We start from the raw sequence: 14,340 nt of genomic DNA, 5'->3' as shown, positions 1-14,340 counted from the left end.
ATCACTGCGCTAGGGATACAGGACCCAACATGGTCCGCGTTTCGACAAAAAGTCTTCTTCAGGGGTCCCTGGGGGTCCTATAAAGGTGAGTACGTGGGAAACAATTGTGTTGTGAGCCGGAAGTGAGATACTGCTTGCATTTGCAATGGACTAGGTCCTTTAAGGATCTTATGTGGATGAATTATTTTATGTGGATGATTTTAGTGTATCTTTGGAACTTTGATACTTTCAAATAAAGTCCATTTGGGAACATCGTCACTCCACAGAGTTTTTTTGGTTTTCTCTGGATTTTCTTCTTTGTGGATATTTTGGGGTCAATTCCTTTTGTTTTAAGTCAGTGATATAACCCTGCTCCTCCTGATCTCAGGAACAATATTCAGATTGTAAGTCCTCCGGGAGTCATATGACCTCCTGTAGCTGAATGCTGTTAAAATTTAGAAATCTGAGTTATTGAATCTAAGCAAAGATGCTACAAAGTCTCTTCAAAATTTTATTCATTTAAAACAAAGTCCAATAAATACATGCCAGAAAAGATAATACACTCTATAAAGTTTAATCAAGTTGTATATACAATCTGTCGAAAAACAAAACATTGCCGTTTTGTTCATATATATATCTACAGGATTACTTAAGGCAAAGTCTGCTAGCAGTCCACGCATAATGAGGCCACCAACCTTCATGGCTGATAATATCTGAGGAAGAATGTAATAAATGCATCATATAGAGCTCTCCTGCTCTTCTTCCTCTTCTCTGTTTCTTGTAGTCAGTCCTGCACAACACATGATTATTTGAGGCAGGAGGAAGGGGGCTAGGAGAAACCTGTGGCTGCTTCGACACTTTTCACTGACTTAGGGCTAGATTCACAAAGCTTACTGATCGGTTTGCGACCCCGACCAGATAAATTTACCTCATGGTCGATCCAATTCCGATCCGCGCATGCAAATGAGGGGAAATGGCTTGCAAAGCAGGAAGGATGCGATTCACTAAACTTTTTCAGGAATCCCGACTGGGCTGGCCGATCAAAAAAGAAGCGACTGGTAGGAACCAGTCGCTCACGACCTTTCCTGCTCTCTGCCAACTACTCCTGCCTTGCCACCCGCACTTCTCCTCTCGCTGCCCTGCTGGCTGCCCAGACTTGCTGCCCTGTGCCCCGAATCTGTCTTGCTGTCTCGCCATCCCGACTCTCCTGCCCTTCCCCTGCAGCGCGAGCCCATGGTTTTAACCCGTGGGTTTAAAACCACAGGCTCGCAAAATATTTAAAAAGTTTTTAAAAAGCAGCTCGCAGCTCTGTAAACATGCACAGAAGATAGTCTGCACATGCTTCAGGATCGTTCATTAGCGATCTGTGTGGTTGGTGGTAGGGGCGTTCCTCTGATCGCCCCCATTTGCATGCTGACCCTTGGTGAATTCATCAGCCTGCTGCAGATTGGTCACGGATCGGGCAGGTTAGTGAATCTAATCCTTAGTGGTAATAACAATTCATGGTATGTCTACAGTCAAGCTCTTTGTTCATCTAGCTCAGGGATCTCAAAGTCCCTCCATGAGGGCCGCAATCCAGTCGGATTTTCAGGATTTCCCCAATGAATATGCATGAGATCTATGTGCATGCACTGCTTTCAATGCATATTCATTGGGGAAATCCTGAAAACCAGACTGGATTGCGGCCCTCAAGGAGGGGCTTTGAGATCCCTGATCTAGTTCCAAGCTGAGGTTTTCATGGATTTTACCCACTTCAGCGGACATCTGTAGTAAATCTCCTGCTTCTCTCATTCTGAATCCTGTGCTAGATATACAGATGTGCCCAGGAAAACAATGAGAGGCAGAAAACTCTGAAAGTATTGATACAAAGCCCTGAATAAAAACGCAAATTCCTGGAAGCAGCTAAAATATAGCTTAGAAATTGTTGCCATCCTATAAATAACACAAGTATTTTAAGTTAAACACAAATCATATATACATTTGAGGGGGTAAATTTAAAAAAACTGGACATTGGTTGTAGAAATAGCCAATAGATAGTAGAGAGGCTGTAATTGGGAATCCAAGCCAGGTTTCACCAGTATTTTAGAACAAAAACTGCCAACTAAAAGTCTGTTCTAAAATACAGGAGAAATGGATGTTTAGGCATCCAATACGTACATCATAAACATCCATTTTAGAAAAAGAAACAGTGAAAATTTTGACGGGTCAAAGACCAGCTATGAAAATATGTATCAAGAAAAGAAACTGGTTTGTTTTCTTTTTGTAATACAACAATAGATTTAAGATTTCTTTTGGTCACATTCATTGGTTTGTTTGTTTTTTTCCCCTTTTTAACATTTATGTGCTGGAACATACACAGTTATGCTGCAAAATAGTAACATAAACATATCGACGCCAGTGCACAGTTTTATCTTTGCCTGTTTAAAAATACAAACATATATTTTTCTGATGCTAGATTGGCTTTTGGGGGGGGGGGGACAAAAACCCACTGGGGATTAAGGATGCAAGTTCCACCCACACACACGCTGCTCAGTCAGAGCTGTTTGCCCTAACTTAAACGTGTTTGGAAACAGGTATAAATCCTGAGGCTAACTGTCACGACATTAACATCAATTCCCCTTCTGAAATGCACAGTCTAATCCTGCCCAAAACATGCTCAGACCATGCCCCCTTGCCATTTGCACATATTTGGGAACTTAGAACGAGATGCACTAAAGTCAGCGATTGTCGCTAAACCTGTTTTCACAGCTTTACCGGCAATCGCTTTTACCGACCCGAAGCACAAAACGGCCCACCGCGTGTTTTTACACTTGATTGCCCATTTTCTGATCTGGCCATGCAAATTAGCTAAAACCTCATGCAAAATAGCCAAGCGATTGATGCACTAACATTGCTTGGCTATCCCCCCCTCACAAAAAAGGGGTTTTAGCATCAGAAAAAAACAACTGCCTGGGGGGTTTTCAATGGCACAGATATTTTGTGTGTGTTACACACATAAAATATCTGTCCCATAAAAAAAGGGTCCCCCAGCACTAGTGACAACCCTCTCCAATGACCGCCAACAAACATGGCATGAGAGAAAATTGGCAGGAAGGATACCCCAATGCCATGACTTCTCTGCACCAGGCACCCCTGAGCCACTGTCCCCCCGAACCCAAATAAATAGCAGGATGAATGCCCACACCCTCCTGTTAGACAGAAACCCCCCAAGCTACTGTCCTCCCACCCGAATCTCCCCCAAATGGCAGGTGGATGCTCATTTCCTCCTGCTATGCAGAACACCCTTTCACTATGACTCCCCCCCCTTACCAGGCACCCCGAGCCACTGTACTCCCTCCAATCTCCAAAAAGGTGGCAGGAGAGATGCCCACTCCCTCCTGCCACCGGACCTCCTCCCCCTGAACCTCCCCATATCTTTTTAAAAAGTTGGAAGCAGGAAGCCCGCTCTGAGGCTCCTCCTTTGGGCCTGCTAGTCATAAATGCAAGATAAACGTTTAAGTACCGGTTTAAGAACTTCTCAAACGCAAAGAGACCATCTAAAATGACTCCATAAGTTGTATGTGGAAAATTTTCCTGCATGACCGGAGGCATTTTGGTGCAGGGTTAGGGAGGGATTAGTGTTTATGCACATATTTTAGAAAATATGCAAAAAAAACGAAGCCAGGAAAATTATGTTTATTAAATAACAGGTCATTTTCCCTTTGAAAACTGGGTTTATGTAAATACGTACTTGACATACAAGTTAGGTGACGTGTTCGTAGGAGTTACCTCTGTGGGTGTTGAGCACACCTAATATTGAGCACGTTCCTTCATTATGTTCAGGTTGGGGGAGACAATTTGTATTATGTTGGTACCTCCAATCATTTTGAAATGTGCACGTTAAAAAAATTACCTTCCCTTCTATGGGATTCCATCCAAAATTCTTGATAATGAGCTGATTAAAAACGAGGGCTTGGTCACTTGAATATTAAACTTGAGTCTTCCTTCTGCAGGGAGTTTAGAGTAATGCATGTTCCACACACCTCTATATAAGACATAGTCCCTTTTTTGTGGAATGTTAAGCTTTAAGTTTTAAGGAATTTGTTGCGAGTGCTTCTCATACTACAGTCCTTAAAGTTGTCTTCTAAGCGGGTCCTGGTTCAGCTCTCCTTTCCTAATGGCTGTAGAGGGTTCTCAACCTGTTCAGTGAAGATGTGTTAACACTTTTGGGTAATGTCTTAAAATGACCAAAGAGAGGCCTGAGCAAGAGAGATTGGAAGAGGAATAAAAAGCCACTTTTTGAATGGGGCTGGGTAGATTTCCCCAGCAGGCGCTTTTTCCTTCTTTCATGTAACCATGACAACCACCAGAACATCAGCAGAAATTGGGTCATTCCAGGTGCTCGTGTTTGCTGTTTACTCATGGCGAGGAAAAGACAGCTTCTTCCCTACTCACTTGAGCCCATGTTGTGTTTCCCGATGTCTTCTCAGATCCACTTTTCTCTGGAAGCCCTTCCCACACAGATCACAGCCAAAGGGCTTGAAGCCAGTGTGTTTGCGGCTGTGCGTAATCAGGTTGGAGCTCTGACTGAAGGCCTTGCCGCATACCTGGCACTTGTGCGGCTTCTCACCTGCAGGAGAATGGAAAAGAGAGTGTGAGCAAAGAATGAAACATGGGAATCTCACCTAGAAAATCATAAAACCTGTAAAACATATGAAGACCCATTTTCATAGCACTTAGGGCTAGATTCACTAAAGATAGCAACTCAATAGCTGTTGGCCGATTCTCTGGCCAATTCATTCACTATCAAGTTTACATGCAAATGATTTGCATGGAGGTGCACATGATTTGCATGCAAATGCAACTGGTTCAATCGTTCAGTCAGCGACTGACACATGCATGGAGCCCTAACAGCAGTGACAGGGAAAGCAGCCTCCTGTCACTGCTGTTAGGGCTTCTGGATTTTTTTAATGGCACAGATGCTGTGCATGTGTTAAACATACACCATCTTTCCTATTAAGAAAAGCCCCCCCCCCCCGTGCTTGCACCCCAGAGCCACTGTCCCCCTGAACCTCAAAAAGATGGCAGGAAGTATGCCCACCCCCTCCTGCCATCCCAATTGACTCCCCACCCTGCCCCGCAGCAAAATGGCAGGAGGGATGCCCACTTCCTCCTGACAGGAAAGACCTCCCCCCTACCCTCCCCCCAAAGAAAAAGGCCACTCCCAACTTCCATGAAGGTGCCCATTACCTTCCCCTCCTCCCTGAAAAGAAGGTAGGGGGATGCCCACTCCCCCTGCCACCAGAGGCCCCCCTCTCCCTCCAGGCCCCCATGCCCTGTACATTAATAGTTGGGAGCAGGAGATACTGAAACCTCCTGCTCCTCATCTCTTGTCAATGACACTGGGCCTTAGGCCCCTCCTTGGTGCATCATGTGATGTACAGGGAGGGCCCTAAGGCCCTGATTGGTTCAGACATCTCTGACTCCTCCCTTGGGAGGGGCCTGAGACATCTGAGCCAATCAGGGACTTCCTTAGGAAGGAGCCTAAGGAAGTCCCTGATTGGGACCTGATTGACCAATCAGGCTCCTTCCTAAGGAAGATCCTGATTGGCTCAGATGCCTCAGGCTTGGCTATTTTGCATGGGGTTTTACTAATTTGCATAGGTTGGATTGGATCGGATCAGAAAATGGGTGATCAAGGGGAAAAATATGCAGTGGGCCATTTAGTGAATAATGACGGTTAGCAGCAATCATCGCTAAACCTGACTTTAGTGAATCTAGCCCTTAGACACCTATGGTACTTTGTGTGTCTAAGTGTTTTGAAAATGAGCCCCTAAATCACTGACTCAACTGCAATGAAGCCTGTGAAATATGAAATAGCTTTACTAAACAGCAGAAATCACACTAAAGGTAAAAATCTAATAAAGTGAATTAAGACAGAATCATCCTACCAAGGGGTTGGGAAGGAGAAAATGTAAAATATATATATATTAAAAATAATTCATCAGACTGATTCCATTGTGACCCATAGACAAGGCAAAAGTTACCTGTTAACAGGAACATTCAGGGACAGTTTTTATTCTGTAAGAAAAGGGATGAAGCAAAAGCCTGGTACAGCTGGTACTCATTTCAAATAAAATATAGAATGGAAACGTACTTAAGTGTCCAAATAACGCTACAAAGATCAAATAAGGTGGAGCACTCAATTATTACATATAATGTAAATCCTAAAACAGAGGAGAAAAGACCTCAAAAAACCCCTGGAATATGATCAAACAGACCATAGCCAATTGGGGTTGGTTTTCATCACCGGTCAAAAACCCCTATGAATTATTTTTATATGATTTTGATTATTTAATCAATATATACTTTTTTGAAAATTTTTTAATTTGCCAAAATTTTAAAAGGTTTTTGTTCTATCAGAATCTCTCATCAAAATCTCTCTTAGTTTTCAATTGAGCATAATAAACCAGCAGCTCTAAATAAATTTCAAAATATATTTGTCAAATTGCTCACATGTTCCGTGAGAACGCTAAATGCTCATGGTTGTTGAAATGAACCATGAGCATTTAGCGTTCTCACGGAACATGTGAGCAATTTGACAAATCATTGTATACCGGCACTATCCAAGCTCTATTGTTACCCCCGAAGAAGCCCGTTAGAGCGAAACGGATGGGACCTCCGTCGGGTCACTAAGATAAGTGCTTGACATCTAAAAGCTACATATTTTATATTTTGAAATTTATTTAGAGCTGCTGGTTTATTATGCTCAATTGAAAACTAAGAGAGATTTTGATGAGAGATTCTGATAGAACAAAAACCTTTTAAAATTTTGGCAAATTAAAAAATTTTCAAAAAAAAATATATTGATTAAATAATCAAAATCATATAAAAATAATTCACAGGGGTTTTTGACCGGTGATGAAAACCAACCCCAATTGGCTATGGTCTGTTTGATCATATTCCAGGGGTTTTTTGAGGTCTTTTCTCCTCTGTTTTAGGATTTACATTATATGTAATAATTGAGTGCTCCACCTTATTTGAACTCATTTCAAATAGACATGACCACTGAGTTGATCGCGGCAAGGAATCTTCCTGGGTTAGCTGAGCAGCTGTGACAGGGAACTCCCCCGCTATGAAGTCCACCAGCAGGAGGGATGCCCACTCCCTCCTGCTGCCAACCCTCAAACTCCCCCCCATGAATTTCCACGCAGGAAGGATGTCCATTCCCTCCCGCTGCCACTCCTGAACTCCCCCGCAAATGTCCACAGCAGGAGGGATGCCCACTCCCTCCTGCTGCCAACCCTCAAACTCCCCCCCCCATGAATTTCCATGGTAGGAAGGATGCTGCCACCTCCAACCCCCCTCCCCCCCACAAATGTCCATGGCAGGAGGGATGTCCATTCCCTCCCGCCATCATCCCTGAACTCCCCCGCAAATGTCCACAGCAGGAAGGATGCCCACTCCCTCCTGTCACCACCCTGGACCCCCTGACTAATCCCACTCCCTAGAACTTCCCCCCCCCAGCCCACCTTAGGAATTTAGCCAATCTAGCAACCTGCAGATCACATTTTATTTCGCTACCAAAATGTAAGCCAAACATGTAAGTCATATGAATGTTTAAATAGAATAACACATTAAAGTAAGATTGCTGGATATTTTCTGTCCCTGTCCTGATTCTTTAAAAATCATTTTGTATTCCAGCTCTCTACAGAGATTTATTAGTGAAGACAGCAAAACACCATCCATAGAATTAAATGATTAGATTTAAAGCTCCATTGTCTATTTTAACCACCTAGTGAAACCAGACCTACCTGTCTCCTTTGTCTAAGAAGCTATAGATGATCCACGGATAACTTGACATTATCTGATAGAGCTGTAAATATTTAGACGGAGAACTAGAGCCTGGGAGCTGCTATTGTCAACGCACTTCATAGAACACGAGATCAATGGTGTTCTCTGCAGGTCTCAGCCCAGATCACCTGCCATGGCAAGAGGCCCTATGAATCGAGGTCAGACTGATACAATACACTTATAGAAAAGCCCTTCTGGATATATGCGGGACAGATCACGTTAAAAAGCAACACTGATTGGATTGCTCGGATTCACTTAAGCAGATGCTAGTAATGAATTCAAGCTCAAATATCCCTTCTCTCCGCAGGGAGACAGTTTGTGCTGTGGTGATGGAGTTACTGCTAGGTCAGATTCTGCACAAACATGAACTTAAAGGCAAGTCGCATGCAAATATTGTTCAACACAGAAAGATGGATTCAGAAATGTCATCCGTTCAAATTTGATGTCCTAAGCTAATTTCAGATAGGAGACTGCTAATAAGGCAATGTATAAAGTTTGTAGGAAGTCTATTAATTAATCATTGCCAAATACTGCATGAAACTGTGCCATACTGAGAACACTTAGGTCATGTTATAAAAGGGAAAATATTAATCAGAATCATTATGAATAAAAGAGACAGGAATGGAACATCTTTTTCATCACACAGTGGAGCCAGGGCCCCCTGCCCCACCCCCATTTTCTTATTTACTTCTTTATTTCCACTTTCTTTCTTTTTTTTCTTTTATTTAAAAATTCAAAACAAACAACAAAGATTGTCATCCCATACCATCAGTAAACTATACCGTTGCTGGAAGCAACGTCGGCAATGGGTAAAATCAGCGCTGTAGGCTCCTTTTATTTTCACATTTATTCACTCTCTACTGCTGCAGAACGAACACAGTCACTGAAACTAGAAAAGCAATAACACAAGTGGAGAAAAAGACCTCGGTATTTTCTAGCTCTACTGCTATGAGCTCACACTCTTAAAAAACAATAGGCTATCATTCATTCTCTGGTCAGAAATCAAATCAAACCGCCACAGACTCCACCGCACGCGCCGCACATAGAACACGACCCCGGAATCACAAGTCACGGCGGCAGGGATCACACCATTTCAACTACACATGCGTGGGTGAGGGTTTTATTCTATTAAATGAATTTGATTTACTTTATAAAATAATAACTAACCTTAGAATACATTTTATTGATTTTTGGCTTTATCCCTAGCTCATTTCTTTACTAATAGTCTTAATTTGTGCAGGGCCATTTTTGATAGAACGTCTAAGCCTAATTTGGATGTTTTGGAAAAAAGCATCCAGAAATCCAGTAAAGAAAACGTCCATTTTCAAAACAGCCAAACGTCTATCTTTTATTTATGAAAATGGCCTATGTAGACGTTGTGGCCCTTAGTACGTCTATATTTTTTGGCCATTTTCAAAATAAAAATGGCCACATGAAAAATGCACAAAAGCAAGTTTTGCAGAAATACCCAACTACCTTGTGGCAGAGTATCCCCAGCAGTTGAGCCAGTTTCGGGGATTCCTGCTGGCTCAGCTGATGATCCCCATGCCAGGATCAACTGAACTGGCAGGTAGATTCCTCTCTCCCTCTCAGGCACCAATCTCCTCCAGCACACCTCCAAACTAACCAAATAAAAAAAGAGCTGCTGAGACCTACACCCCTTCCCCCAACATCCCCCTGAAATCCCTGGACCCCCAACATCCCCCAACATCCTTGGACACCCTCCTGACATCCCCAGACCCCCCTAACTCCCCCCATCCCCCTGACATCCCTAGACCCCCTCAACATCCCCCCCACATCCCTGGACCACTCCCCCCTGACATCCCCCAATACCCCTGTACCTGCAGATGACAAATCGGCAGGATGGAAACCCACTCCCTTCTGCCTATAGGACTGCGAGCTCAGAATGATGGGCCTTCCCCCTCCCAGTGCATCTTGGAATGCATTGATAGGGGCCTAAGGTCCTGATTGGCTCAAAATCATGGGGATGTCAGGGGGTCCAGGAATGTTGGGGGATTTCAGGGGGGTCCAGGGATGTTTAGGGTCCAGGGATGTCACGGAGATGTTGGGGGGAAGCCAACAGTCACTCAGGAGCGGATGGTTCAGTATGGAGTATCCTTGAAGGATACTATTGAAACAGGATATTTAGGGGGTCCTAATAGAGAGGTTTCAGTAATGGTGAAAGAAGGTCAGGAGTTTGAGAGGAAGGTAGAGTAAAGGACTCAAATTATCCCTTTCATCTTCTCAGCAGCCTGTAGTTACAAGAGAAAACACAATTTGAAGCTTTTAACATTTGATTTTAATTCCTTTAACTCCCTTAAGGAATTAAGCAGCAACGAGCCCTTTCCTTGTTTTTTTTCCCCTTATTTGTCTTTTGTTCCTATCCAAATTGTATTTCTAACCCTATTTCCTTTTGTCTCCCGTCTGTCTGTCTCATTTATCCCTTTTTAATATGCCAATTATTAGTTGATGTTTCTTTGTAATTGTTTTCTTTTGTAAGTATTAATAGTATTGTTAATGCCACTTTTATTATGTTTATGCTCTCTTTTTTTTATATTGTAAACTCACTTAGAAATTAGATAAGCGATTAAATCAAATTTTAATAAAACCTTGAACCTTGAAACCTCTATATACAAATGCTAGAAGCCTAAAAAATGGAGGAGTTAGAGTATATAACACTGAATGATGAGGTACATATAATAGGCATCGCAGAAATCTGATGGAAGGAGGACAATCAATGGGGCACTGTGTTACCTGGGTACAAATTATATCACAATGATTGAGTAGATCAGATGGGAGGAAAGAATTGAATCAGACAGAATAAACATTCTCCATGACATAAATAGCAGTGTGGAATCCATATGGATAGAAATTCCATGTGTGAATGGAAGGAATATACAGGTAGGGATATACTACCGTCCCCAGTACAGAATGAGTAGACAGATGAAGAAATGCTTTCAGAGATTAGGAAAGCTGGCAAATAGGGCAAAAGTATAATAATGGGTGATTTCAATTACCTCTGGAACAATTAGTATAGGATAGAGTGGTAATTAATGATCAAAACTATAGCAACCCACTCTCTACTTCTGCAGAACGAACACAGTCACTGTAACTAGAAAAGCAATAACACAAGTGGAGAAAAAGACCTCGGTATTTTCTAGCTCTACTGCTATGAGCTCACACTCTTAAAAAACAATAGGCTATCATCCATTCTCACCACTTTTTCTTAGCCACATAATAAATGTGAAAGTAGTTCCTCCCAAACAGCAGGATCATAATTCTAAATTGACTTAAAAGACTTGAAGTGTTCCCAGTCCTTTCAAACTGCTACTAAAACACAGTCCCGCTACTTCCTCTTTCAGTTCCTCAAAGGTTCACAGATTGCTACATTACTAAAGTGTCATTAATAATTGCCATTCCAAAGAATTATAAACAAGTATTTTTCTCTACAAAAATCTAATCTAATCTAATCCTTAGGTTTGTATACCGCATCATCTCCACGTTCGTAGAGCTCGACGCGGTTTACAGTAGGAGAAATAGGAAGGAACTACAATTTAACTCTGACAGATCCTACATAGGGAGGGAAAAGCATTAGGATCCGTCAGAGTTAAATTGTCATAGAGCTCTGTCTAAGCCAGAGACTAAAAGTGTCAGGGACCTCAAAGTGGCGCAGACCTCGGATTTTTAAGGATGTGACATGCAGTTCAGGTCGTGAGGTCCGCGAGGGAGCCGGGGGGCCTGAGCTGAGCTGCAGGGAAAGCGAAGGCAGACTTGTCAATGCACAGACCTCGGATTTTTAAGGACATGCGGTTTTAGATCCGTGAGGTCCGTAAGGTCTGTGAGGTCCGCGTTTTACCCCTTCCCTGTTGAAACCTATAAAACAGTTTTGGTCATAGATTGAGAGAAATGCGGCTGAAAGGAGAGGTTTTGAGCGAGACAGGGTTTGTTTGTTGAAGGTAGAGAATGACACGGTGACAAAATTCATCACCATCCCCGTCCCCGCGGATAACCGTGGGAAATAATCCCATGTCATTTTCTAGTGTCTATTTCAACCTCAGTCCTTCTACACCAGCATTCTTCAAACAAAGCTTGAGGGTCAGTGGTTGAGGCCATTCATACTCTGATTCTTATGTGAGCCAAGGATAATGAAGCCATTGTGACATCACTGATGTGATTGGCTCTTAGGCACTGGTGGAATGAGGCATTATGACATCACAATATCTGCTCTGGATACCAGAGACTGTCATTCTGTAGTGTCTGTTTCAACCTCAGTCCTTCTACACCAGCATTTTTCAATGCAAGGCTTGAGGGTCAGTGGCTGAGCCCATTCATGCTCTGGGTGGGAACGGTGATGAATTTTGTCACCATGTCATTCTCTAGTTGAAGGCTCACTGACAGTTGGGCTAACTCGTGCCAGAAGAGTTTCACATGCATCCCATGACGGGGATGCATCTCACTTCTAAGCCAGTGTACAATCCCGAGCTCTCCAATTTCCTGCTGGGCTCACCTGTGTGGATAAAGGTGTGCTTCTTCATATCCGACTTCTGGTGGAACCTCTTCCCGCAGTACTGGCAGGGGTAGGGTCGTGTGTCCGAGTGGATAAGCAGGTGGGTGGAAAGAGTGGAAGAGCGCTTGAAACTCTTCCCACAGATCTTACAATCAAAGCTCCTTTCCTGTAGAAGGCAGACAGAAACAACTCAGCTCATACCCCTTATATTTAACACACTACAAAGTTTCAAGTTTATTACATTTTTTGTTACGTACGCAATGTCAAAAGCTTCAAAGCGTATAACATTTTTTAAATGGGGGGTAGAACAAAACTCTTTTACATAATTACAATCAAATGCTATCCATTCTAATACATAACTGGTACAAAAGGTGAAAGGGATGAATTACAATCTTTAAAGAGAGAAAGAAAACATTTAGCGGGGAACACAAAAAGGAAAAAAAGAGAAAAAGGAAAAAAAAAAAAAAGATGAATCCATAATCAATTCAGAAATCTAATTTAGATCTAAGAAGTTTGGTGATTTGTAAAATTGTGTTGTCTATTTTACAAAAGCGTATATCACTGTCAAATGAAAAGCCTGAATGTTTATAAAATTGATGTGCTATGATTTTTACACTGATTTTGCATAAATCCAGCTTTACCCTATTTTGCTAATTTTCATAGCTCAGTGTGCATATGAGAGAATGCAAGACAGATGTTTTTCTGAATAATTGAGGTTCTTTCCATGAGAGAAAGTCTGGAGAGTCAGACTGCAAGGAATGGTGCTGGATTGATGGAATTGATAGCAGAATGAACCTCTTGACTCGTACATAAAGCACCACAAGATCTTTATAGTCTACAGAAGATTAAGAGGGGATATGATAGAGACTTACAAGATCATGAAGGGCATAGAGAGAGTAGAGAGGGAAAGATTCTTCAAACTTCAGAAAATAAAAAAACAAGAGGGCATTCGGAAAAGTTGAAAGGGGGCAAATTCAAAACAAATGCTAGGAAGTTCTTTTTACACAATGTGTGGTGGACACCTGGAATGCAATTCCGGAGGACGTTATAGGGCAGAATACGGTACTGGGGTTCAAGAAAGGATTGGACAAATTCCTGCTGGAAAAGGGGATAGAGGGGTATAGATAGAAATTTACTGCACAGGTCCTGGACCTGTTGGGCCGCCGCGTGAGGGGACTGCTGGGCGCGATGGACCTCAGGTCTGACCCAGCGGAGGCATTTCTTATGTTCAGACAGCACTTCAGTTTAAGGCCTGGCTCTTTCCATGGTAGGAGGAGCTTCAGCTAGTCCCTGATGAAGGTTCTCCTCTACTGAGCTAACGTCATTTTCTGCAGCAGCTAATGTTTGACGTTCCCTACTGAGATATGAAACCAGGCTCAACTTCCAAGCAAAGATGCCTCTTCATGCTGTTTCTAACCCATAGTCTGTTGATTCTTTGCAATGCCATTAATTTAAGTAATTGGGTGTAATGCTGATAATTTATTTTATTCTTATAATTTATATTCCGCATATCTTACAATTCTATGCGGATTACAAATTATCCAGGTATTCAAGCATTTTCCCTAACTGTCCCGGTGGGCTCCCACTCTATCTAATGTACCTTGGGGATTAAGTGACTTGCCCAGGGTCACAAGGAGCAGTGCAGGATTCGAACTCACAACCTCAGGGTGCCGAGGCTGTAGCTTTAACCACTGCACCACACACTCCCACAATTTGTGGGGGAGGGGGGTTCATCTTCTGTTCCGCACTCTCATTTTCTTGATCAAGAGAATTTTTGTAAATATTTTGAATTGCATAAATACAACGTTAAAAAAAAAAAAAAATGATTTAAGATGCCAGCTATAGGCCAGTTCTCCTCTTTACCAAGACTGGTATAGAAGTATAAAAAGCCATGCTTCTGATTTGAGGCTTTAACCAATAAAATATTTTACTGACTCACTTTGTTATTCAAAAACAATGTTAAATCAATCAATCAAGTAACTGAAGTTATTTAGTGAACACTCAGACAGTCTGAGTGTTCA

General features: G+C 42.4%; 1 protein-coding gene across 3 annotated transcripts in view; it reads right to left on the bottom strand.

Moving 5' to 3' along the window:
- Positions 1-3,300: 3,300 nt before the first annotated feature.
- GFI1 (growth factor independent 1 transcriptional repressor) overlaps positions 3,301-14,340 on the bottom strand; it is a 32,127-nt gene continuing 21,087 nt past the window's right edge. For all 3 annotated transcript variants that reach the window (XM_033916636.1, XM_033916634.1, XM_033916635.1), the window contains 2 exons: positions 12,320-12,485; positions 3,301-4,588 (listed from right to left, as the gene is read on the bottom strand). In XM_033916636.1, coding sequence (XP_033772527.1) covers positions 4,410-4,588; positions 12,320-12,485 — 345 coding nt within the window. In that variant the 3' untranslated portion in view covers positions 3,301-4,409. The remainder of the gene's footprint in view (positions 4,589-12,319; positions 12,486-14,340) is intronic.

Source organism: Geotrypetes seraphini, chromosome 12 (genome assembly GCF_902459505.1).
Source record: "Geotrypetes seraphini chromosome 12, aGeoSer1.1, whole genome shotgun sequence".
NCBI lineage: Eukaryota > Metazoa > Chordata > Amphibia > Gymnophiona > Dermophiidae > Geotrypetes > Geotrypetes seraphini.
This window is presented reverse-complemented; position numbering and strand designations above follow the sequence as displayed.